The sequence below is a fragment of the Pristiophorus japonicus genome, chromosome 4, assembly GCF_044704955.1.
Source record: "Pristiophorus japonicus isolate sPriJap1 chromosome 4, sPriJap1.hap1, whole genome shotgun sequence".
NCBI lineage: Eukaryota > Metazoa > Chordata > Chondrichthyes > Pristiophoridae > Pristiophorus > Pristiophorus japonicus.
The window spans coordinates 268,087,278-268,112,144 of record NC_091980.1 but is presented as its reverse complement, the minus strand read 5'-3'; the positions used below and the strand labels follow the sequence as shown (position 1 = coordinate 268,112,144).

Below are 24,867 nucleotides of genomic sequence, written 5' to 3'. Positions count from 1 at the left end.
TGAGATGGAGGAATTTCTTCTCTGAGGGTCGTAAATCTCTGGAATTCACTGCCCCAGAGAGCTGTGGAGGCTGGGTCATTAAATATATTTAAGGTGGAGATGGATGGACTTTTGAATGATAAGGGAGTGAAGGGTTATGGGGAGCGAGCAGGATAGTGGAGCTGAGCCTAAGATCAGATCAGCTATGATATTAAATGGCGGAGCAGACTCAAGGGGCCAAATGGCCTACTTCTGCTCCTATTATGTTCAATGCTAATCCCCAGGATGTTGATGGTGGGGGATTCGACGATGGTAATGCTGCTGAATGTCAAGGGGAGGTGATTTGACTTTCTCTTGCTGGAGATGGTGATTGCCTGGCACTTGTGAAGTGTGAATGTTACTTGCCACTTATCAGCCCAAGCCTGAATGTTGTCCTCTGTTAAAGATGGAGTTATTAACAAGGGACTATGTGGGAGGGGAATTTTATTTTTAAAATCTTGGTATCTGATAGAAAAATGAGAAGAGCTTTCCTAATTTCTATTTTTTCTTCCCCCTCCACAGCGTTTGGTATCTATCGGTCTGGATTCCAAAAACACTATTTGTGTCTGGGATTGGAAGAAAGGGAGACTTCTAGCTACTGCACCAGGTCACACAGATAGGGTAACTGTCTTTGTATGTCTTTCCCTAACAAATGCTATGCTATGTTGGAAAGTTCAAGGAACAATTATGCTACTTGATAAACCATACAAACAAGTTTCACCTATTTAAATAAAGAACTTTAGAAATGTTGGTAAAAAATCATGCATTAATTTACCAAAGTATACCCTAATCACATAAATTGTGGGATCTTGAACTGGACCAAGGAGAACATAATGAAGTGCTTTCCCAAGGAAGAAGGAGAACATTGGAAGTGATTCTGGTCTACACTTGCACCTATTTTCTATGTTTCTATCTCTTAGTGGGTTACAGAGTGGCATTAGCTTAAGGTCTTACAGATTTCTGGAGCAATAATCAAGGGAGACTTTTTTTAAATGGTGGATTAGAGTTAGCAGTCTAAAAGGCTTGTATTTAAAAATGTAAATTATACAATAATTTGAAGAAGTGATACAATTTGGTAGAAAGAATGAGGAGAGGCAATATAAACTAAATGGTACACTTTTAAAGGGGGTTCAGGAACCGAGAGACCTGGGGTGGGTATGTGTACACATTTTTGAAGTTGGCAGGATAAGTTAAGAAGGCTGTTAAAAAAGCACATGGGAACCATGCCTTTAGAAATAGAGGTGTAGAGCACAAAAACAAGGAAGTTATGCTAAAACTTTATAAAACACTAGTAAGGCTGCAGCTGGAATATTGTGCTGAATCCTGGGCACCACACTTTAGGAAGCATGTCAAGGCCTTGCAGAAGTTGCAGAAGAGATTTACTAGAATGGTACCAGTGATGAGGGACTTTAGCTATATGAAGAGGCTGGAGAAGCTGGGATTGTTCTCCATAGAGCAGAGAAGGTTGAGGGGAGATTTTATAGATGTGTTCAAAATCATGAAACATTTTGATAAGAGTAAATAAGGAGAAATTGTTTCCAGTGGCAAAAGGGTCAGTAACCAAGGGACACCGATTTAAGGTGATTGGCAAAAGACCCAGAGGCGACATGAGGAAAACATTTGTTACGCACAGAGTTGTTGTGATCTGGAATACATAGCCTGAAAGGGTGGTGGAAGCATATTCAATAGCAACTTTCAAAAGGGAATTGGATAAATACTTGAAGAAAAAACATGGGGAAAGAGCAGGGGTGTGGGACTAATTGGATAGCTCTATTAAAGAGGCATGATGGGCCAAATGGCCACCTCCTGTGATTTTAAAGTGAGAATTTGAATTTTGTAACTGAATTAAGAGAAGTAGACTATATGTTAAAAGATTGCACGGTGGTGGTGAGGGAGAGGTTCATAAGATTTTTGCCTTTTGAGTGCTACACATAATTTGCTGCAGTACAATTTTACAGTTGCACCTCTATGAAATTATTTCTCTTTGCAACTTAAATAAAAACTAGTTGGAATTCATAAAACCCATCCAAATTCATGTGATCCTGAGCAAATATTTTTTCCTCTCATTAAGTATACATTAAAAGCTAAACTCCAGATCGTAAAAGCTGGACCTTTTGCACCACCAATAATTTGAATTGATTCGCATGCAAACATTAATAAAAAGGAGGAAGAAATAACTTGCATTTATATAGTGCCTTTCAGGACATCCAAATACACTTCACAGCCAATAAAATACTTAAACAATGTAGTTACTGTTGTAATGTAGTCACATGCAGCAACCAATTTGTGCATTGTGATGTCCCAGAAGCAACAATGAGACAGAAGACCAGATGATCAGTTTTTAGTGGTGTTGGTTGAAGGATTAGCACCGGGAGAACTCTATTTGTCTCTTGGAATACTGCCATGGGATCATTTATGTCCACTTGATAGGCAAACACGGCCATGCCTCATTCAAAAGACTGCACCTCTGACTGCAGAACTGCCTCAGTACTGCACTGAAGTGTCAACCTGGATTATGTGCTCAAGTCTCGAGTCAGGCTTTGAGCTTGAACAATGGCCTTCTAACTCAAGAGGTGAATGCTATAATTGAGCCAAGGCTGACACGATAAAAAGGCATTTGCTATTGCACTGGAGGTTCTCTTTTATGGTTGAAAGTGTTTATTAGCTGATGTCCAAGATTCCATAGTCTGAATAATATTTTGTTAGCATAGGAATTACTGAGTTATTTTATATCTGGCTTGTCAGTGCTCTGATCCCAAGACTCCGGAGTTCGTTAATGGGTGCTGCTGATCACGGATTTATTTCACTCCTGTATTCACAATTGTTTACAGAAGAAAGATATGAAGTCTGCTTGCAACAATAGCATGAAGATCTTTCCCATGATGAATCATGTTGGATTCCTGAAGGTGTGCTATAGTACTATGTCAGCTAGATTTATTGGCATGCTTTGTACTACGCCATTATTTTTTGGGAAGGGGCCATTAGCTCCTGGAAGATACAATAGGATATGAATTCTTAGCCTGCAACGGACAATCAGTTAGTTCTTGTGCAGGGTTTAAAGGTGGCTTCTAGAAACTATTCTGCAGAAGCTCTAACACCTAGTACTTTAATCCTCTACCAATACTCATTCTGAAATTCCTAGTAGGTGTTGGGACTCCTAGTGGCCTACAAACTACCATCACCATAGATAACTGGGTAAAGCAGCCAATTCAAGGGCACTCCCAGTTGTGTTTTCTCACCAGGGTGAGGTTTTTGCATCATTTGCTATAGAGTTGTTGTCTTGAGGTCATTCCTGCTGTTTTTTGTTGCATAGATAATAATTAAGAATCCCCTAAATAAAGTTGTTAAAATTTGACTTAGATACATGTTGATTCAGCATGCCATCTGAATAACTGTGGAAGTATTTGGGAATCATAACTCAAATATGTATATTTCCTCAGATATTCAAGGCTGCAACAAGAAGCTTCTGTATTTTTAGGATAGGCAATTGAAAAACAGTATAAAGTAATTTTTTTTTTTACTTCTGTGATTGAACCAAAGACATTTACCATACAGAAGGTCATGACGTCTGGGCTGGCTGTTCGCCAGAGCAATCCAAAACAAATCCCACTGTTTTGTGCAGTCTGTTCCCATAACTCTGCATCTTCCTTTGCTTCAGATTTCTCCAGTTTTCCCGTTGCAGATGAAATGGTCTCTGCCTCAACTACTATCTGTGGCAAATATTCCACACTTCAACAGCTCTTTGCATAGCATAAAAAAATTCTCCTAACCACTCTCCTCATTTTCTTAGTGATTGTATATAAATTGATGACCCCTTGTCATTGGCCTACCAACTGGAAAAAATGATCTTTCCCTATACAGAAGTCTATCAAAATTAAAAAAAAAATACTAATTAGCACCTTTTACAACCTCAAGATGTCCCATGGTGCTTTACAGCCAATGAAGTACTTAAAAAAAAAAAGTGTAGTCACTGTTGTAATATAGGAAACGCGGCAGCCATTTTGTGCACAGCAACGTCACACAAATAGAAATATGATGATGACCAGATAATCCTTCAGAATTTTAAAAATCTCGCTTCAATCTCCCCTTAGCCTTCTCTGCTCCAGTGGAAATAGTCCCAGTATCTCAAATCTCTCTTCATAATAGGTTTCACATCCCTGGCATTATCTTGGTAAATCTACACTGTAGGCTTCCTATGGCATTAATGTCCTTTCTATAATGGGGGACCCACAACTGCGTCTATTACTCTAACTGTGGTTTAATCAATGATTCATACAGATTGATCATTTTGTTTTAACTTTTGGACTTTACCCCTATTTATAAAATACAAAGTTGGCCTTTTTATGACTTTAATTACCTGCATTTATTTTCAGGGAATTGTGTATTCGAACCCCTAGGGTTCTGTTTGTCCACACATTTTAGCACCTTTCCACTGCATGTATACTACCAATCCTTGTTTATCCTCCAAAAATCCATTGTCTTACACATATGCACATTAAGATGCATCTGGCACCTGTCTGTCTTCCTGAAGTCCTTTACAGTCCTCTTCACTGTTTACCAGAACTCCTACTTTTGTGTTCTCCACAGATTTTGTGATTTTACTCCCTCTCTCGAAATCTGTATTCCATCAGGGCCTTGAGTTTTTCAGAACCAATTCTCTACAGTTATACATAACAGTTGTTGCATATCCTCTTCAAACAATGTTTGTTTGATTGGCTCCCTCTACGTGCCCAGGAGTTAATTGGAGCCCTGTTAGTGCAAACATCTAGAAAATTGAAGCTTCAAATGTTGAGGTTTATCTCAGAACATTAGCCTTGAAAGTGTTTTTTGTAATCCAAAATGTTTCTCCCATGAGTTCATGGGACCCTACGTAAGAATGAATACAGTTGTTAGCCTGACTGTTGATGAGTTGAGTTACAAACTTAACAATTTAATTATGGGAAATCTACCCCATCCAGGAAGGTTTTAAGAACAACTGAAATACTTAATGACTCAGTGTCTTTGCATGGATGTATGGTAGCCCCCATATACTGTTTTATCTCATTGCTGGTGCTCATCTTGCAAACTCAGATAACATCCCGCATGGTCATTTAATTGGGAAAGATAATTTGTTTTTTCACATTGATGAGATCTGCTTGGGACCAATCTCTTAGTTCTACACATAGCTTTCTTTGAATTTTTCCTTGGCAACCATGCAAATGTCATTAGAATTTTCACTGCACAATTCCTGTGTCCACACTGTTGTAGCAGAATTACGAAGCAATAGGAATAACCAAAACATACCATTCCACAGTAGATGGTGATGACTACAACATAAAGTATCGAATAGATAGGAAAGGAGAGGGTGTGCCTTTGTGTATATTGGGAAAGAAAACAAATAGATCCTGCAGGAAAGGGGAAAATGACAGAAACTTCCAGGTGATTTCAAACACAAAGAGCTAAAATAGCTGGGGGGCATTTTACGGAATGACAGCTTAATAAGAAGGAGGATTGAATATTTCATGAAATAGGGAGGATAAATGAAAATAGTAAGGCCAAATAGTAAGCAAAATAGTAACAACCAAATATAAATTAGAAATGCCCAAGTTTTTGCAGTAAAGGACAAGTGCATATGATGGAAAATACAGCACTTAAGTTTAACCAGAAAATCTGTGAAGTGAAATTAAAAAAAAATGAAATAAACTTCACATAGTCTGCAAGGGGAAGAGAATCCAATGGGAAGATTACAGGAAACTTGAAGCATATCAAGACGGTGCCTGGAGGGGCAAAGAGGGAACTACAAATAAACATAGATGCAGATGCTAAGCAATAGTAAGAAATTGTTACACCATCATAATAGTAAGTGTTCAAGATGCATGGTTGCCATCAATAGTAAGAGGATGATCAAGGAAGCGGTGAATTGGAATATGAAATAATAGCCAACCAGTGCTTTGCAAGGGAAAACCCTGCCTGACAAATCGATTTAAAGTTTTTGAGAAAGTGATATTCCAAATGAACAGTGGCAAACCATGCAATGTGGTGCACTAGATTTCCAAAAAGGCCTTTGAAGTTCCTCATGAAAGACTGCTATTAAACTTGAGAGCAGTGCGAGTTCAATGTAAAACCTTCAATAGATGAAGAATTGGTTGAAGAAGAAAGAAGCAAGTACTTGTTAGGGAAATTAAATCAGAATGTGGGAGGGTGGGGGTAGGGGGAGAGCACAGTGGGGTGCTATTTGGTTCAATGCTGGGACACTTGCAATTCCTACCCTATATTAATCATTTAGATAAAGAACCTCAATGCAAACTGTTCAATTTTTACAGACATTGAAGTACTGGGATGGGTGTTGAGATTGACAAAGCAGTAAAGGACTTACAAAAGTCAGAATGAAATCTGCAATTGGGCAAATCAACAGTAGATTAAATGTAATACTAGTAAGTGTGGTGTGGGAGTTAATTTGATTATTTTATATATTTTATTCTGATCTTGATTTCCTCGCAGGTATTTGATATTTCTTGGGACTTGCATCAGCCAAACAAAATGATCAGCTGTGGTGTAAAACACATTAAGGTATGAACAAAGACATCAGAAACCAGTGGCTTTTTGTTTCTTTCCTCCACCCCCGACTAAACATTGGACATTTTACATCAGTAGTATTGCTTATTTGATTTGTAATGGTCTTAATTTGTATTGCTAGAGAAAAAGTTTGGTAAGCAGATGCATTGCATTATTTTCTGAGATCTGTGATCAGTTTACTGAAGTCATTTAATTTCATTTAAATTGTCAATTCCTTATTTAAAAAAAAATGTATCATTCATTTTGAGAAATATTCTTAATGTGTTCCAAGGTCCTCTTTTATGAAGATTTGAACTGAATTAAGATCAAATTGATATGAATTAAAATGAATAGTGTTATTCTTGTACTTCAATATGTATCTAGGTTTATAAAATATTGAATGAAGGTTAATAGTGAAATGATTTAACACAGCTCTGTCAACCTGTCTTGGGTAAAGCAAGCAGTGATAAAGCACTGGTATATTAAAATAGTTATGGTATTATGAAATATAATCATGCCAAGAAATAGCTGAAATATTTCATTTACTTTGCTCAAAGCCATTGCATTCAGAGGAACTGAATATCAAACGCTGCGTATAACGGGCGGCCAATCTGCGCCACCACCTGAGACTAATTCGAGGCCTATTTTAAAAAAATAATAGACTCTCAACATGTTAGTCTCACATAATGCATTTTTTTCAAGAATGAAACTAATGGGCAGAGGTGGAGTCAATTAAATTGTGTGCCTCCATATTGTGGAAAAATTATGTTCACCAAAATGGAAAATTTTATAGACTTGATACACAATTTTGTATTGGCTCTTGCATGTGTGTTAACGTGCTGGGGGCCACTCATCCTACTCTTTCTGTAATTCCTAGGTACACTTTTTTGCATGTTATTAGCATATCAAATAGAGGGAAATGTGCGGCAACCCTACCTTTTACCACAGTAAGGAACAGGAGGGGAGAAGAGAGTTTAGCTTGGTGGTAAATCACTCCTAGTTGGCATTCTTTTTATAATGCATTAATTTTATTAAAATATTCCCTCTGTCTGTCACTGTATTTCTCTTGTGTTACTCTGTTTTAAAAAAAAAAGTGGTTTCTTCAAAACTGGTGTCATCAATCAATTCCATATGGTCATTAAGGTGAACTTGGGAGCAGCATGGCAACAAGCACTTTGAGATATTGCCTGCAACACACTGCTACACTGCAGGCTTTCTCCTCGACTTTTTTTTCTCCGTTCATAGTTAGGTGATGGTTTTTTATAATAAGAACTAATCTCTTAGAATCAAAATCTGTGTTGTATTCATTGGCATATATTCATAGCTCTGTGCTAGGTCCCCTTCTGTTTATTATATTCATTAACAATTTGGAACAGGCTTCTCCCACTTCAAGAAGGATATTGTAGCTCTAGAGAAGGCACAGAAAAGGGCAACACTGATCATTCCCTAACAATTAACCTCTTGAGATATACTGCCTATTGGACAATACAGAGAATGGGCACTATTTTTTTCTCATCAGTTACAAAGACAGAAAATGTCAACTAATTTTCACAAACTAAAACTGAATCTTCTTTGTTCTATGTTTTATTACAATTGTAAAAATAAAATAATGATGGCCTATCCCACACAACTGCAATGCCTTGTGCGTCACAATATTTGCTCTCCCTACCCCAGCTAAAAACCATGCAATCTTCAGTGAGGGGTGAAAAAACAGATTGAACACCCAGGACAGTGGGGTAATCTAGAAAATTACTCTGACCCCCTTAGCCAATTGAAACTAGTCCAGGTGACCACTCTGGCCCTGATTAATGTTTTAACTGTTTAAAACCAGAAAGACACATGAAGGCACTAAAACTAGACATTTGCACAATGCATAAACCTTTGTAAAACAAGTAACGAGGCAGTCAGATACCTTTTTGGTTCTTTCCGGTAGCTTCTTAGTGATGTTATCTGATTGAGGTTATGTGGGAGAGAACCCTCTTGCCCCTCCTCAGATGTAGACCCCAAATCATACTCCTAGATGTGCTGCAGATTCTGGACAAGGCTGTGAGGTAGATTTGTGGCAAAGAGGGGAATGGTTGCAAGGATTGAGGGTTCTGATTTACTTGTCATTGATTACCCTGGAGAGGGAAATCAGCCTCACAATGGGCATACCTGAAGGAAGCGGAGGACAGAGACACCTAGGGGTCCAAAAAAATAAGTTGCTGAAAGAGAGAGTGCGATCATGCAGTCCAGCACTCTGTTCTGGTGCCGAGCTGCGGCCACGGCACCCCTTAGCCCAGGTGGCCCAGTGGAGGCCATCAGAGGTCCTACAGAACTGACAGCATCCCTCCCCTTTAATGGAAGGGGAGGGACGTTGAAAGATGTCAGCTTTACGTGGAGAGGCTGTGTAGTGCCCCCGAGCCCGCCCGAAAGGAAGTGGAGCGTGCGACATTGCACTCCACTTCTGTGAGGGGCGGTAACCTGAATTTCGCTTCCAGGGCGGGACTTCTGCGCTGGGCGCAGGATATCTGGCCCAGGAGAGGGTACCGCCCCCAACTGGGGCGATATGGAATTTCGGCCTCTAAAGCTATGTGGAGTGACTTGACATGGTGATTGTTGTGTATGCATGCCTGTTTATTGTGTGATGTCTGTAATACTGTTATGCAACACTGAATGTACCCTTACACTGTACACACCTTACCTGTACACCAGAGCGTGCTGCTGCTGGAGACCTAAGGGTTACCTGCACAGGGCTGCCAATAAAGGACTACAAGTCTACACAGTTTAAACATCATACCCTGCCTCGTGGAGTCATTACTAAAGGTGCCTACATACACTACAACTGGTGACAAGGATGCGACGAGAATACGAGGTCATGAACCACACACTGAGCATGTCGAATCTCAGCATCTTTCAGCAATTTACCGATGGGGAAGATTGGGACGCTTTTGTAGAAAGATTGGAAAACTTAAGGAGACAGGCTGCACCGCGCGACTTTGGCAACCACCTAAATGAAGTACTAAGGGACTCTTAAACCGACGAGAGCAGTGCACCACATGGATACTTCTAAGGGCAGAAACGCTGCCCCGAGTCCCGCAACGCTGAGTCCACCACATGGGGCAAACCGGATGGCCCCGTGCTGGTGCTGCGGAGGAAACCACAGGGCCCACCAGTGCCGCTACAAAGACTATGCATGCAAAGAGAAAAGGCACCTTCAAAGAATGTGCAAAAAAAGCAGTACTCACCATGTCTCTGATGAGTTGGCTGATCACCGGGGCTCCGACACAGAGGAAGGTGAAGTTGCTCAACCCCTGGGAGAAGAGTATGGAACTCATACCTACTCCACCGAAAGTTCTCTTGGGCGATGAAAGTAGATGTCCACGGAGTCCCAGTTTCTATGGAGAGTGACACAGGGGTGAGCCAGTCTGCGATGAGCCAAGCGATCTTTGAAGAACTTTGGATGAATCCCGCCAATCGACCACAACGGCATCCTGCCCAAACGAAGCTGCTCCCAGGCCTCTGGGCTCCAGCAATCGACCTCGAATATGGATCCATCGCTGCATCCGGAGGCTCCACTGTCCTGCTCGACTGCGAGGCGACAACTCCATAGCACCCCAGCTATCTCCAAGACCAAGGATCCAAGCTCTACTTTCCGGGCCGAGGCAGCACTCCAAAGGAGGAACATCGATGAAAGAAATGGATTCCCGACGTCCAGGGTCAAACCTGTGGAAGAAAAGAGCACCACAGCCTACCTGCAGCAGAGCCAGAAGATGGCTGCAGCACCACGAGGAGCAGAACCTAAAATCAAAATGGCCACGGCCATACCACGAGGAGCATCATGTGAACCGAGTGACCAATCGGATTTGAAAGCTCCCTTAAAGGAGACCGGTAACCAAATAAATTTAAAGGGGAAGTTTCAACTATTTGAGTACAAGAACTTTAAAGCTAAAGATGCAATTGAAGGGTGCAAGTATGAAAATGTATGCAATGTAACCATGAATTGTGATACTGGTTTAACTAATGTGACTGATGAGATGAATACAGGTGTCACTAAGGTTAAGAACAAGTTTATTATGCTTAACAATAATGATAGCGAATGTGAAATGCCTACTGTAACTATGTCTGTTGAAACCAGGACACCCAAAAGTGATGCAAATGATACAATGTACAATGCAGGCTCGACTATGTGTGATCAGAGCCAAGGTGTCATGTATACTGGTAGGACACTGCCAAAGGACATTGGGTCCTACAGGGGCCATGCTGATGCCCCTTGCAGGACACACACACAGCCAGTGGGAGCACAGGGTCAGTGGTCAATGGGCAGCCCAGCCACCACCAATGGCAACCTGCACCAGACCAACCTTACAACCCCTGGCCACCTGGGCCAACACCAGGAGCATGAGGCCAATACCCTCCAGCTTCCCTGGGATGACCTGACCCTCATCCTAATTGGTGGACAAGGAGCCCACCCAGTCTTGTGGCCCTGCCCACCACTCCACAACTACCCACATCACAGTGTATATATACACCACCCACTGCTGCCGTGGCTATTCCCCTTGAGGGATCCCACAACAGTAACACCTACTTGGTCTTTGTGTGAGGGAGGGGAAATGTACGAGGCCAACCTCAAGCATATGGGTCACACCTGGCAACCACACAACCCTCACCACAACCTCCCATAGCCCACCACTGATCACCTCCCCTGGTCATGACAATAAGGATCTGAAAAATGCTTAGGGGGGAGTGTTGTTGTGTATGCATGCCTGTTTACTGTGCGATGTCTGTAACACTGTTATGCAACACTGAATGTATCCTTACACTGCAAGTAACCCAGTATAAAAAGGAGCTCACAGCTTGTTGTCCTCACTCGAGGAGCTGCAAATAAAGGACTACAGGTCTACACAGTTTAAGTATCATACCCTGCCTCGTGGAGTCATTACAAATGTGGAGTGACTTGACATGGTGATGTCACTCAATATGGAGCAAGATAGGAACAACTGCTTTAGACAGAGAGTTGATGAGGCATAGAATGTTTCACTGCTGGGAGTAGTTGAGCCAGAGGCCATTGCATCTTTTAAGCGACGATGCAGAGGCACAGAACTATTGGGAGAGAGCATAATTCGGCGATGGCTTTTTGTGGCTGACATTTAAAAAAAAAGAAATCCATGAGTTTTAAAAGCATCTTTTCCTTTGTTGGAAAAAGCATACCCTTTGAAGTTGTCAATAAGAAATGTCCATCACTGCAAATCAAGAACTAATTGTCCATGAAATAAGGATCACCCTAGTGATCATTATTATCTAAAAGATGAGGACTCAATTTTGCCCGGTGATTTGCGCCGTTTATTTGGCGTGCGGCATTTAATTTGGCGTAAATTTTTTAATTAAAGTTTCCCCAAGGAATCTGCGCCAGCGTAACTGAGATAGTTACAATTTTTTTTAGGTTAGTTTTTTTTGACGTCATGGGGCATTACCTCATATCATTTTTCGACGTTTGTCCAAAAAAGATTTCTCCGAAGTCGGCGTATCTGGCCACTCCTGAAACCTTCTGGTGAGTTAAGAGAAAGCAACGCACATTGAAAACTCTGTGCAGAAAGACTCCATTGTTTTTCATAGAAGTTTTGGAGGGTGTCAAGACACTATAAATATGCATAATAAAGATAAAATGTTTTTACCTTCCAACAGAGTAGATGGCAGTTTGATGGAATTCTGAAGTTTTAATTTTCTTTACACTCGCACGCCACCACCAAATGTCTGGAAACTGGGCTGGAGGGTCAGAGCGTCGGCCTATAGAATCGGCCCCGTGCCCAGACACGGGCTCGGCTGCAAAACAAGCCCGGCAGGGGGGCGGGAGCGGGGGGGGGGAGGGGGGGTGAGGGGAAGGTGCTGTTGAAAGCGATCGGAAGAAATCACAAGACTGTACTGGGCATCAAATGAGCCCGGGTGTTGAGGGGATTCCCGATCACTGCGCTTGCTCAGACCTTTTGGAGAGAGAAACCTGTCCTGTCTGCCTGCTGTTTTTAGCTTCTTGCAAAGATAAAATTTAAGCATGGGGGCAATACTGACCATGCCATACCTTGTGTGAGCCTTCTGCATCATGGTGCTGCGGAGGAGACAATTGATTCGACATCATCGCATGAGGAACCTCAGAGCCCTAGGGTGCTGGGCAGGAGACTTTACCCACGTCGGTTATATCGAGACAGGCGTTCGTACCTGCACCTGAGTGATGCAGACTGTGTCAGAAGGCTGTGTTTCCGCAAAGAAGTTGTAACAGATCTTTTAAGTTGGTGAAAGCAGACCTGCAACCTAGAAGAGTCAGGAGGACTGCTTTGTCAGTTGACCTGAAGGTTACAGCTGCACTTTCATTCTATGCACCTGGATCCTTCCAAGCTACAACTGGGGATGTGTGCGCCATTTCTCAACATGCAACACATGTCTGCATTCGGCTGCACTATATGCCCGGAGGAATGACTACATGAAGTTCCCCATGACCGCCCAGGCAATGCGTGACAGGGCTGTGGGCTTCTCCAGGATTGCTGGCTTCCCAAAGGTACAGAGCTGCAATGATTGTGTCACGTCGCCTTGCGAGCACCTTTGGAGGATTCCAAGATGTACAGGAACAGAAAAGGCTTCCACTCCATTAATGTACAGCTCGTGTGTGATGACATGCATCGCATCATGTCAGTCGATGCAAGATACCTGGGAGCACCTATGATGTGTTCATCCTACTTGAGAGCGCTATATCTACCCTGTTTCAGTAGCAGCCAGAAAGGCAGAGCTGGCTACTGGGAGAATAGGGTACTGCCTCGCCACGTGGCTCATGACGCCTTTACACGTAACCCAGACGGACTGACCGGGAATACAACATGTCGCACATTGCGACGCACAGCATAATAGAGAGGACCATTGGCATCTTGAATCAGCATTTCTGATGCCTGGACCATTCCGGAGGCTACTTGCTATACTCCCCTGCGATTGTCGGTCAGTTCACTGTTGTGTGCTGCATGCTGCATAATTTAGCCATCATGAGGCAGCAGCAGATGGTAGTAGAAGACCCACCTGAGGTGAGAGTGGCTGGTGATGATGATGTGGAAGATGCAGATGATGATGAGGAGGAGGAGGAAGCCATGCAACTACCTGAACCTGAGCACAACTACAGAGGAGGGCGGGCTGTCATGCACCTTTAATGATTATGGATGAGCTGCTGGCGCAAGGCTTGAGTAAACGCTTTGCTGCCTGAAGGCTCAGCGGTAACTATTCCATATGGACCGTGTTTACTGTTTGGACCTGTTCTATAATGTGTTGTGTTAATGGAGCAAATGATGGAAATGATTCAGTTATATTTTAAAGTATATTTTATTCAAAAGTTTAACAAACATTTGTACTTAACTGAAGTTTGATACAAGAATATTTTTATTAAAATTAAGATCACTTACTAACTTTAAACTACATAACTTACAAAAAACTTTTAATTTGAGAACAGTTACAACAGTAACAACAATAATAATAGCAGAAAAGAAAGGCTGCACCCATCTCTCCTCCACCTTATTCTAAGACCGCCCTCCGCGTTTGTTCTTGGTGACTCCACCACCTCTGCCCGCAGGCGGTGGCGCAGTGTTTCTGGGGTTGGTACCAAGCTTATTCTTTCTAACATCTCTGGTAATGTGGGGGGTGGGGGCAGGAGGCGTCAATGTAGAGGGCCCGGCTTGGGGCTCTTCAGAGGCTAGTCTGGGGATTGGAGTGGCAGTTGATTCTGTCGATGGGTGCGGGGTTTGGGCGTGTTCCCTTATTGCAGCAGCTAACTCCAACATGCCTTCGCTGATGTGCCCTGACAGTGTCTCAGTAACCTCCAACGTTCCCTCCCTCATGTTGAGCAAAAGTGTTTTAACTACCTGCAACATTCCCTCCCTCATGTTCACTGAGAGTGTTTGAACTATCTCTGACGTTCCCTTCCTGATGTTCACTGACATGGTTTCAGCTGACTGAGATAGTCCCTCACTCATGGTCCCGGACATCGTTCCCATTTCTCGTTACTTTTCTCGACAGTCCCGATACCTCATCACCCACCCCATTGATGGTATGCAGAAGTGATCACGTACGGTCAATGCTCTCCGCACTCACTGCCATCATCTGAACCACATTTGTTAGATCCTGCACCTCAGGAGAGCGCTGTTGAGCTCTCCTTCCCTTCCTCACCATGGGTGTGGCTCACAGCATCCCAGTGGGGCCCGCAGCCTGGGACGGTGGGGCCCTGGGTGTGCCTTGCTGCACCCCACCACTGGGACCCGCAGCCTCAGAAGGTGGGACCCTGGGTGTGCCTCGCTGCACCCTACTGGGACCCGCAGCCTCGGACAGTGGGAAACCATGGAATGTCCCACCAACACTCAAACCACTACTAAGGGAAGGGGCTAGCAACTCAATGGGCGGCACCTGCACCTCCTCCAAAGTGAGTACAAGTGATGGGGCTTCATCCATCCCCTCCCCCTCACCCCCATGCTCTTGGTCTGGAAGGTGGGATTGGAAGATGTTCTCCTCTTCAGGCTCGTCCTCATCTGAATCATCGCCTGCATCGTCCGGATTGGCTTCAAGTTCTGCAAAATATAACAATAGACAAATGGTTAGCAGGAGAGGAGGGGGTAGGGTGTGTGGCGTGAGTAGGCTCACACAGTGCAGGCAGCAGGCTGACTTGAAGGACCACGATGAATGATAGCACATTGCATCAATCGAATCGTAGCTGACGGAGACATCCCCATGAACTGAAGCATGACTAGCCCGCGCAGTACTTAACATTTAGCAAAGCTAGAATGTGGAATTTGTAGGTCTTGTCCTCTCACTCTTGAGTGTGGGCCCAGCTTGTGCAGTGGTGGTTGCTTTTCTCCAGGTAGGACCAATCAAAGCACCGACCCTCTCTTCCAAGGGTGTCAGTGGGTGCAGATTTGCTGGGCCTCCTCTTGTTCGAGTTCTTTCCCTTTTATTATGTGCCACTTTCCTCTGCAAAGATGAAAATACAATTTTTTTAGAGGGGGTATATTTCTGCTGGGTGGGACATATACAGCTGGTCACATTTACAATTGCAATCCCATTGAAAAATGAAAATATTACTTACACTAACTACTTGACCAAGGTCCTGCCACTTCTTTTTGCACTGCCCTCCAGACCTCTGGGTGGTCACCATTGCACAGTAATCTTCTGCAATTTGGTTCCAGCGTTTCTTCATTTCTTTGGGTGGAACTTTTATGTGACCTCTGCTAGTGTCCAGCTCATACCATCTGCCCTCAATCACAGTACTAGTGCTTCCACTTCATCCTGTAAGAAATTCTTGGTCCTTGCACCGCGTTACATCTTGTATTGCAGCTCCGATTTTTCCAATGATAATGAGTTTACACACACCACTCAATGTTCTCAAACACACAACTGGCTCTTTAAAATGGCTGATTGCAGACCGGGATTTGTACTGCGCATGCGCGTGCATAGGAATCACGTCAAAAACTTCCTTTTTTTTTTCACGCATGCGCAGTAGGTGCAGCATTGTTTTTTCAGCGCAGACAGCAGGCTCCACTCCCCGAGGCGACTGGACAGGCTGCGCGGCGCCAAATTTGAAAAATACAGCGGGGAAACTTGGCACAGATATTTTTGGAGTACTTCTGGCCTAGGAAAATGGGCGTAACTCTGGCAATACGCCAGAAAAATGGCGCTCTGCAAAATTGAGCCCATAGTTCCATGTCTGTCTTTTCACACCAGGGATCCTGCAAGTAACAGCTTCAGGCAGTTAATAAAACTTTTGCCAAGTTGAAGGAAAGCACTATTTACTATTTCATTTGTTGGGAATTTTATGAGCAATTAAATTATCAATCTGAATGCTGGTCTTGGGTATTTTTACAAACTTATACAGTGGTTTTGGCAATGCAGAAGTAGGTATTCACCCGGAGTCCCTAGTTTATGAGAGTGATTTGTCTGCTAATGCCATTTGGCTACATTTAAATCTCACCTGTTTGACATTAAAAATTAGCATCCAATGTCACAGAAAATAGTCCTATCTCTGCCAGATACAACAAAGCATGTTTGAAGATTTTCAGGTTATGATCATACCATGTATTTCTCATTTTAATCTTCTCCTTAACCCCCTACCCTATTCCCCCAAAAGTCAAATTCTTCAAGACTATGGACTAGATTTTCCACTTTTTTTGCCTGCTTAATTCCCACTTAACATCCATTTTACCACTGAAATGACATATAATGCCCATATGTTGCCCATTTAGCCACAAAATGGAACTGACGGGCATTTTTCGGAAACTTATCGCCGAGCATTACTTGCCCCATGTGCGTAACGCCGGGAAAAAAAATACCGCCCGCTCACCTTTTTTGGGCGGAATCATCAGAATGGGCGAAATCAACACCCATAATATCGGCCAACGTTAGTTTCCGCACGGAATTATCGCCGAGATTCAATAATACCGACCGACCGCTTTTTTTTGTCATAAAGATCACATTTGCTGAAACTAACGGCCAGGAGATCGCCCAGCGTCACTTTCACCACCTCGCGCACATATCGCCCACAATATCGCTCATCCAAAAAAATGCCTGGAAAAAGTGGAACTAACTGGAACTAATCACAGCGTTCGGGACGCCATGTTCTACATCACATCTCGTATCATTTAAAAGGCTGCTCTGCTTCAACCTCAGGGGAGTTCGGATGTACTCTGGAGGTCTTTGGACATGATGTGAACATTTGTACAAACATCTTTACCATACTGTGAATGATTGGAATTTAATAGGTGTCTTTGTCGGGACATTCATTCTTTGTGACCAATCGGTGGAAAACAGAGAGCTGTTGCAATGGGGCCTGTCCTTTCTCACCCTCTTAATGACCAATTACATGCTGCAGACTCGAGATGGCCAAAGGTATGCTCCACAGCATTATGTGCCCAATGTAAGACGTGCCAGACTGATGAGGAGGATCAGATGTTACACCCCCAGCAAGTACAGGGACAAGCGGTCTTACCTCGACTTGCCCAACACCACCTGCCTTCGGAGACTGCGCTTCCACAAAGAGGTTATCATTGAGGTATGCCAGCTCAAGGGGAGATCTGCAGCGTGCCAGCACCATCAGTACTGCACTGTCCGTCGAGGTCAAAGTCACCGCAGCACTGTCGGTCTACGCATAGGGTTCTTTTCAGGCCTCAGCTGGCGACATTTGCAGTCTGTCTCAGCATGACACACCTTGCTGCATTAGACAGATCACTGAAGCCCTGTATGCACGCAGGGGGAACTTGATCAGCTGCCCTATGACCAGGGATGCACAGAGTGAGAGGGCTCTAGGATTCTCCAGAATTGCTAACTTCCCCAAGGTGCAGGGAGCAATAGACTGTATGCACATCGCGATGTGGGCACCTTTTCAGGATGCAGAGGTTTTCAGGAACTGCAAGGGATTCCACTCCCTGAATGTCCAACTCGTTGTCGACTACCAGCAAATTATAATGGCAATGAATGCTAAATTTCCAGGCAGCATCCATGATGCTCACATCCTGCATGAGAGCACTTATCTGACTTGTTTAACAATCAACCACAAGGTCAATGCTGGATGCTTGGTGACAAAGGCTATGGCCTCGCCACCTGGCTGATGACCCTCCTGCGTGACACCCACACCGAAGCCAAGAGGCGATACAACGAGAGCCACAGAGCAACTCACAATATCGTGACAAAAACCATTGGAGTGCTTAAGCAGCGCTTTAGATGCCTGGAGCACTCCGGAGGCAAGCTCCAATACCACCCTGAGCAGCTGGTGTGGTGGTATGCTCCATGCTGCACAACTTGGCTATAAGGAGGAGACAAGAATTGCCTGATGATTCTGACAGTCCACCTCACCAAAGAGAGGAAGAGGAGAACGAGGAGGTGGACGCTGACATCGGCCCAGACAATCAGGCTGACGCTGAAGCCATGCCCCCGCCCTCCCTGTAGACCGCATGAAAGGGCCCGTGGTGGCATGATAGCTGCAAGAGCCTTATGTCAGGAGCTCATCAATGAGCACTTTGCCTGAAAGAAAGTTGTTATTTGCAAGGCTGACAGACTGCTGGGTGTGCAGGTCATACATCAATGGTGGGCATCACTTTGGTGACAGTTAAAGTTTAAGTTGACTGTAGTTAAGTGTAATTATACTCTTTGATAAGGAATCACCAACGTGTAATGATGCAGCTGTCTGAGCCAATGCGCAACAAGGTTTTGTTAAATAAAAAACATTTAAACTGAACATTTGTCTGAAATCATCAGTAGTTCTGTTAAAAAAAACAACCCCCCCCCCTTCCTTCTTCTCCCCACCTCTACCCCTTCGTCATCCCCTCCTGACTCCAAGCCGCTTGGCCGAGGAGCTCCTCAGGCGATGCTTCATTGGGGGGGCAGGGGGTGGATGACGGTCGAACCGCTGCTTGGACAGATACGGGAGAGGACGATCCCGAGGTGGGAACGTGCTCCGAGCCAGAAGCAAGATGTTGCTCCTGGCTCTCATGTCGTTGGCAATTGATGTGCGGCACCTTTGGGTGCAGTGCCGCGTTGCGGGACCACTGGGAACTCTATGCAACCAGTGTTCATAGCTACCAGCTCCAGGGCCTCCACCATCCCTTCCATGTTATATCTTATTTGTTGAACAAAATCTCGGTGCCAACTATGTTCTTGGTGCTTAGTAGGCTTTTTGCTGCTGGTGAATCTCCCTCGTGTCTCCCACAACAGCCAAACAAGCACACACCACAGCTACACACACTTACAGTCCCTCTCAGCTCCCTCTCTCTCTGTCTCCTCTTCTGCACATGTAATGATGACCCTTGACTTCCTGAATCATGGGAATCGAGCGTTGCCATGCCGTTGCTAAGGACGGCAACAATTTACGGCAGGTCAGAGATTTAACGCTACCACCCATTTCCTATCGCTCGCAGTAATGCCTAATTTCAAAAATGGAGACTAGGTGCTTTGAGAATGGCCGAGAAGCCGATGATTTGAGAACCCATTTTTACCGCCCACGCCAGAAATAATGCCCATTTTTGAGCGATCTGCACAAAAGTGTAAAATCTAGCCCTATAGTTCTGTCCCCACCCCAAATCCTTTAACAAGGTTCTTGGGAATTGTTTTCTGAATTAGCTTGAAATCTCTAAATTCCTATGATATCCAATCTTGAGCAGAAGTTGTTTTCACTCGCCTACAAAGTGAAATACTGCAAATGCTGGAAATCTGAAACAAAAATGTAAATTACTGGAAACACAGCATATCAGTCAGCATTTGTGGAGAGAACAGACCCTTTAACATTTCAAATGTGGACCATTCACAAAACTGAAACTTAAGAAATAGTCAGGCATATTGATATAATCAGAAAAAGGGAGGGGGAAATATATATCCATCACAGACAAATGCAAAGAGGAGTCATGCATGGAATGATGTAGTAGATTCTCAGCGAAGTAATGGACTGAAGCATTAAGAAACTAAGAATGTGTAAGAAAGGGAGAGGCCTGGGAAAATGAGAGAGACAAAAACTCAAGGGATCCGGTATGAAATTAAAACTGGTTTGAAAATGAAGGGTTCTAAATACATCAAATCTGCTCTGATGACTCTACTTTCTGCACCAGAGCATTGGAAAAGTCCTCCTCTTTCCTCAATTGAGGATTCCCCTCGACTGTGCTCAATGTGGCCTTTGACCGTGACTGTCCCATTTCCTATGTTTCAACCCTGACCTCCTCTCCCCCACAACCATGGAGACATTTCCCTTTGTCCTCGCTTTCCACCCTACCAGCTGCTGCAATTTCCTGATCATCCTCTGTCATTTTTGTCACCCACAACATAATCCTTGTCGCTCATTCCTCTTTCCTGTCTGCTTTCTCGCAGGACCATTCTCTTTGCAGCATGCAGTAGTTCATTCTACCACTACATTTCTCCAACAATACCTGCCTATTCACTACTTTTCACACCACTGGCCAGGGCACCAATAACTCCGACTGTGTGAAATAACAATTTACGTGTGTGTGTGTGTGTGTGTGCGCGCGTGTGTGCGCGTGTGTGTTCGGGACCAGAAGAGGCAAGGGGCAGAGCAGGTCTCCAGTCGTCTTGGGTAATCCTTGCCATTGGACCAAGACCTAGCTCTGTCAAGCCCGTGTGGTAGCTGGTGTGCAACGGCCACCACACGTTAAAAAAATCCACGCACAGACATCTTCCACCCTTCAAGATGTATTCGGGATCTGGACTATTAGTCCTTCATTGAAACACTATCCCTTTTTGGCATGGAAGCAAATCATCCTCGTTTCGAGCGACTGCCTATGATGATGATGATGATGATGCGCTTCCTCTAATCTAATATACTGTATTCGTTGCTCACTGTGGTCTCCTGTATACTGTGGAAACTAAATGCAGATTAGGTGACCACTTTGATGAATACCTCTGTTCTGTCTGCAAGTGTGACACTGAGCTACCTGTCACTCACCACTTTAAGTCCCGCTTCCATTCCCACATTGATCTCTATCATTGGCCTTGTAAAATGTTCCAATGAAGCTCAACACAAGCATTAAGAGCAATATTTCCTTTTCTCTTCGGAATCCTGCAACCCTCTGACCTGAATACTGACTTCAGTAACTTTAAAATATTTTCATATTTTGAAACCTGTTTTCCATCGCTCCCATTTTCTTACATTTTCCCAGGTCTCCCACTTCCTTAGCTATTTACACACCCTTTGTTTCTGTAATGTTTGAATATTTCTGAAAGTTACTTGATTGAGTTGAGTTGCTATGTCATGCCACTCATGATTGCTCTCTAGGTTTGTCTCTTTTTTAAATTGTTATACATAATTTTGCACGCCCCCCCCCGCCCTCATTTTTTGATTGTTTTAATATACTTGCCTGGCTTCCTCTTGTGTTTCAATTCTGAAGGGTCCACACCCAAAATATCATGTCTGCTGTCCCCTTAGATGCTGACTGACCTGAAACCTGTATGTGTTAAAACATTTTTCAGTTTGTGATTTCACTAACATGTGTAGAGCTACATGTTTTCATTTTAACCATATTCTAAATCATCTAGATATAGTACTCCCCCCACCCCCCCCGCAATAAAAATGTCCATGTTTAAAACAGTCACTTATATCGGCAAAAAAGCCAAAACAATAACCATTTACATTAACGTCAATTTCAAAATTGCCGGTTATAGCGTCTTAAGTGCACCGTTTATTTTGGGCAGAAACAGCTGTGCTTAATCACTAGTTTGCGCCTCGTTAAGGTGCATTGAATGCAAAAAAAACCCATCTGGTTCTTATTCAATTACCTTTTGTGCACGTACACTCTTCTAATCCCCTCTAAATTGTGTGGGGTTACAGTCTGTACTAAGCCCTGACTGTAAGGGGGTCGTTCAGCCTGCCTGTCTCACTTCCACGGCTATGTTCGACCCGGCTGTTCCTGGAGATGGAGCACGCGGTGTTCGCCGGCCGCACGCTCGAGGCTTTCTGCGACCGGTGAGCACCGGAAGGACTGGAGTGTATCACAACCAGGAACAAAATTTTAATTTCATTTGCTAACTTTCCTGTTGTGTTCCCAACACAGATGAGACTGCACACAGGGAGGTTAAAGTAACAGTGTCCTCAGTCTTTATTAAGACACTCCAGAGTGAGGAACAGGCCTTAGGGGTCGGCTTATACACAGTGCTCCCAAGGGATACTGGGATCCCTTGGGACTTTAGGGGGATGCACTCCCTGGTGGCGGAACATGGTAGTGCATGCTTTACAGATACACAACATCACTTCCCCCGCCCCCCAAAGTCAAAGTGAAAACTATTTACAAGGTGAGGTGGTCGGGAGCCTTTCTTTCCCTGGTGGACCACCCCGGTACAAATGTCTGTTCTGGTGTGTTGGCTGTGCCCTCGTTGGGCTGGTGTGTTGTTGGCCCTGCAGGGCTGCTGGGTGAGCCTGGCCTTACTGGGCTGTTGGGTGTGATGGGTTCGATTTCCTGGTTCGGCGTGGTGTCGTTGATCCTTTGGTTGTGTGTTGTGGGCTCGAAAAAGGTGGTGTCTGCTGTGGGCTGTTCAGGGCAGTCTGTGAACCGCAGCCTTGTTTGGTCCAGGTGCTTTCTGCAAATTTGTCCATTGTCTAGTTTGACGACAAACACCCAACTCCCTTCTTTAGCTATCACCGTGCCCGCAATCCACTTGGGACCATGTCCATAGTTTAGCACATACACAGGTTCATTCAGATCAATTTCCCGTGACACAGTGGCGCGACCATCGTTTACATTTTGTTGCTGCCGCCTGCTCTCTACCTGATCATGCAGGTTGGGGTGAACCAGCGAGAGTCTGATTTTAAGTGTCCTTTTCATGAGTAGCTCAGCCGGGGGCACCCGTGTGAGCGAGTGGGGTCTCGTGTGGTAGCTGAGCAGTACTCGGGACAGGCGGGTTTTGAGTGAGCCTTCGGTGACTCGTTTAAGGCTTTGTTTGATGGTTTGTACTGCCCGCTCTGCCTGCCCATTGGAGGCTGGTTTAAACAGGGCTGCGGTGACATGTTTGATCCCATTGCGGGTCATGAATTCTTTAAATTCGGCACTGTTGAAACATGGCCCGTTGTCACTGTCCAGTATGTCAGACAGGCCGTGGGTGGCAAACATGGCCCTCAGGCTTTCAATGGTGGCGATGGCTGTGCTTCCCGACATTATTTCACATTCAATCCATTTTGAAAAAGCATCCACCACCATCAGGAACATTTTACCGAGAAACGGACCCGCATAGTCGACATGGATCCTCGACCATGGTCTGGAGGGCCAGGACCACAAACTGAGTGGTGCCTCTCTGGGCGCATTGCTCAACTGAGCACACATCGCTTCAATGCCGTACACAAGACTCTAAATCAGAGTCGATACCGTCCACCACACGTGGAATCTGGCTATCGCTTTCATCATTACTATACCCGGGTGTGTGCTGTGGAGATCCGAGATGAACGTCTCCCTTCCCTTTTTGGGTAGCACTACGCGGTTACCCCACAACAGGCAGTCTACCTAAATGGACAGCTCGTCCTTCTGCCGCTGGAACGGCTTGATTAGCTCTTGCATTTCAACGGGGATGCTTGCCCAGCTCCCATGCAGTACACAGTTTTTTACTCGGGACAACAGAGGATCTTGGCTGGTCCAAGTCCTAATCTGGCAGGCCGTGACAGGTGATTTATCATTTTCAAATGCTTCCATGACCATCAACAAGTCTGCGGGCTGCGCCACCATCAACAAGTTTGCAGGCTGCGCCATTTCCATCCCCGTGGTGGGCAATGGTAGCCGACTGAGAGCATCCGCACAGTTCTCGGTGCCTGGCCTGTGGCGGATGGTATAGTTATACGCTGATAGGCGCGAGTGCCCACCTTTGTATGCAGGCTGAGGTATTAGTATTTATCCCCTTGTTTTCAGCGAACAGGGATATGAGGGGCTTGTGATCGGTTTCCAGCTCAAATTTGAGGCCAAACAGGTACTGATGCATTTTCTTTATCCCGAACACACACGCTAATACCTCTTTCTCAATCATGCTGTAGGCCCTCTCGGCCTTAGACAAGCTCCTGGAGGCACAGGCGACAGGTTGCAACTTCCCTGCAACGTTAGCTTATTGTAATATACACCCGACTCCGTACGACGACACAGGCGACAGGTTGCAACTTCCCTGCAACGTTAGCTTGTTGTAATACACACCCGACTCCGTACGACGACACATCATATGCTAGCACGAGTCTTTTACACGTTTTATACAATACAAGCAGCTTGTTAGAGCATAAACTGTTTCTGGCTTTCTCAAAAGCAATTACTTGTTTTTTTTCCCATACCCAGTTCTCACCGTTGCACAATAACACATGTAGGGGCTCTAAGAGGGTGCTTAACCCCGGTAGGAAGTTACCAAAATAGTTGAGGAGTCCCAGGAACGACCGCAGCTCCGTGACATTCTGTGGCCTGCGTGCGTTCCTGATAGCCTCCGTCTTGGCATCTGTGGGCCGAATGCCGTCCGCCGCGATCTTTTTCCCCAAAAACTCCACTTCTGTTGCCATGAAGACGCATTTCGACCTCTTCAGCTGCAGCCCTACGCGATCCAGTCGCTGGAGGACCTCATCCAGGTTTTGTAGGTGCTAGACAGTGTCCCGACCTGTGACCAATATGTCATCCTGAAAAACCACCGTGTGTGGTACCGACTTGAGTAGGCCCTCCATGTTTCGCGAGAAGATCGCTGCAGCCGACCGAATTCCAAACGGGCATCTGTTGCAGATGAACAGTCTCTTGTGCGTGTTGATGCAGGTGAGGCCCTTCGAAGACTCCTCCAGCTCCTGCGTCATGTAGGCCGAAGTCAGGTCGAGCTTGG

General features: G+C 44.7%; 1 protein-coding gene across 6 annotated transcripts in view; it reads left to right on the top strand.

Moving 5' to 3' along the window:
• The window catches only part of LOC139263402 (echinoderm microtubule-associated protein-like 5), a 302,041-nt gene that overhangs the window by 31,001 nt on the left and 246,173 nt on the right, over positions 1-24,867 (top strand). For all 6 annotated transcript variants that reach the window (XM_070879445.1, XM_070879443.1, XM_070879442.1 and 3 more), the window contains exons 3-4: positions 541-639; positions 6,499-6,567. In XM_070879445.1, the coding sequence (XP_070735546.1) occupies positions 541-639; positions 6,499-6,567 (168 nt within the window). The remainder of the gene's footprint in view (positions 1-540; positions 640-6,498; positions 6,568-24,867) is intronic.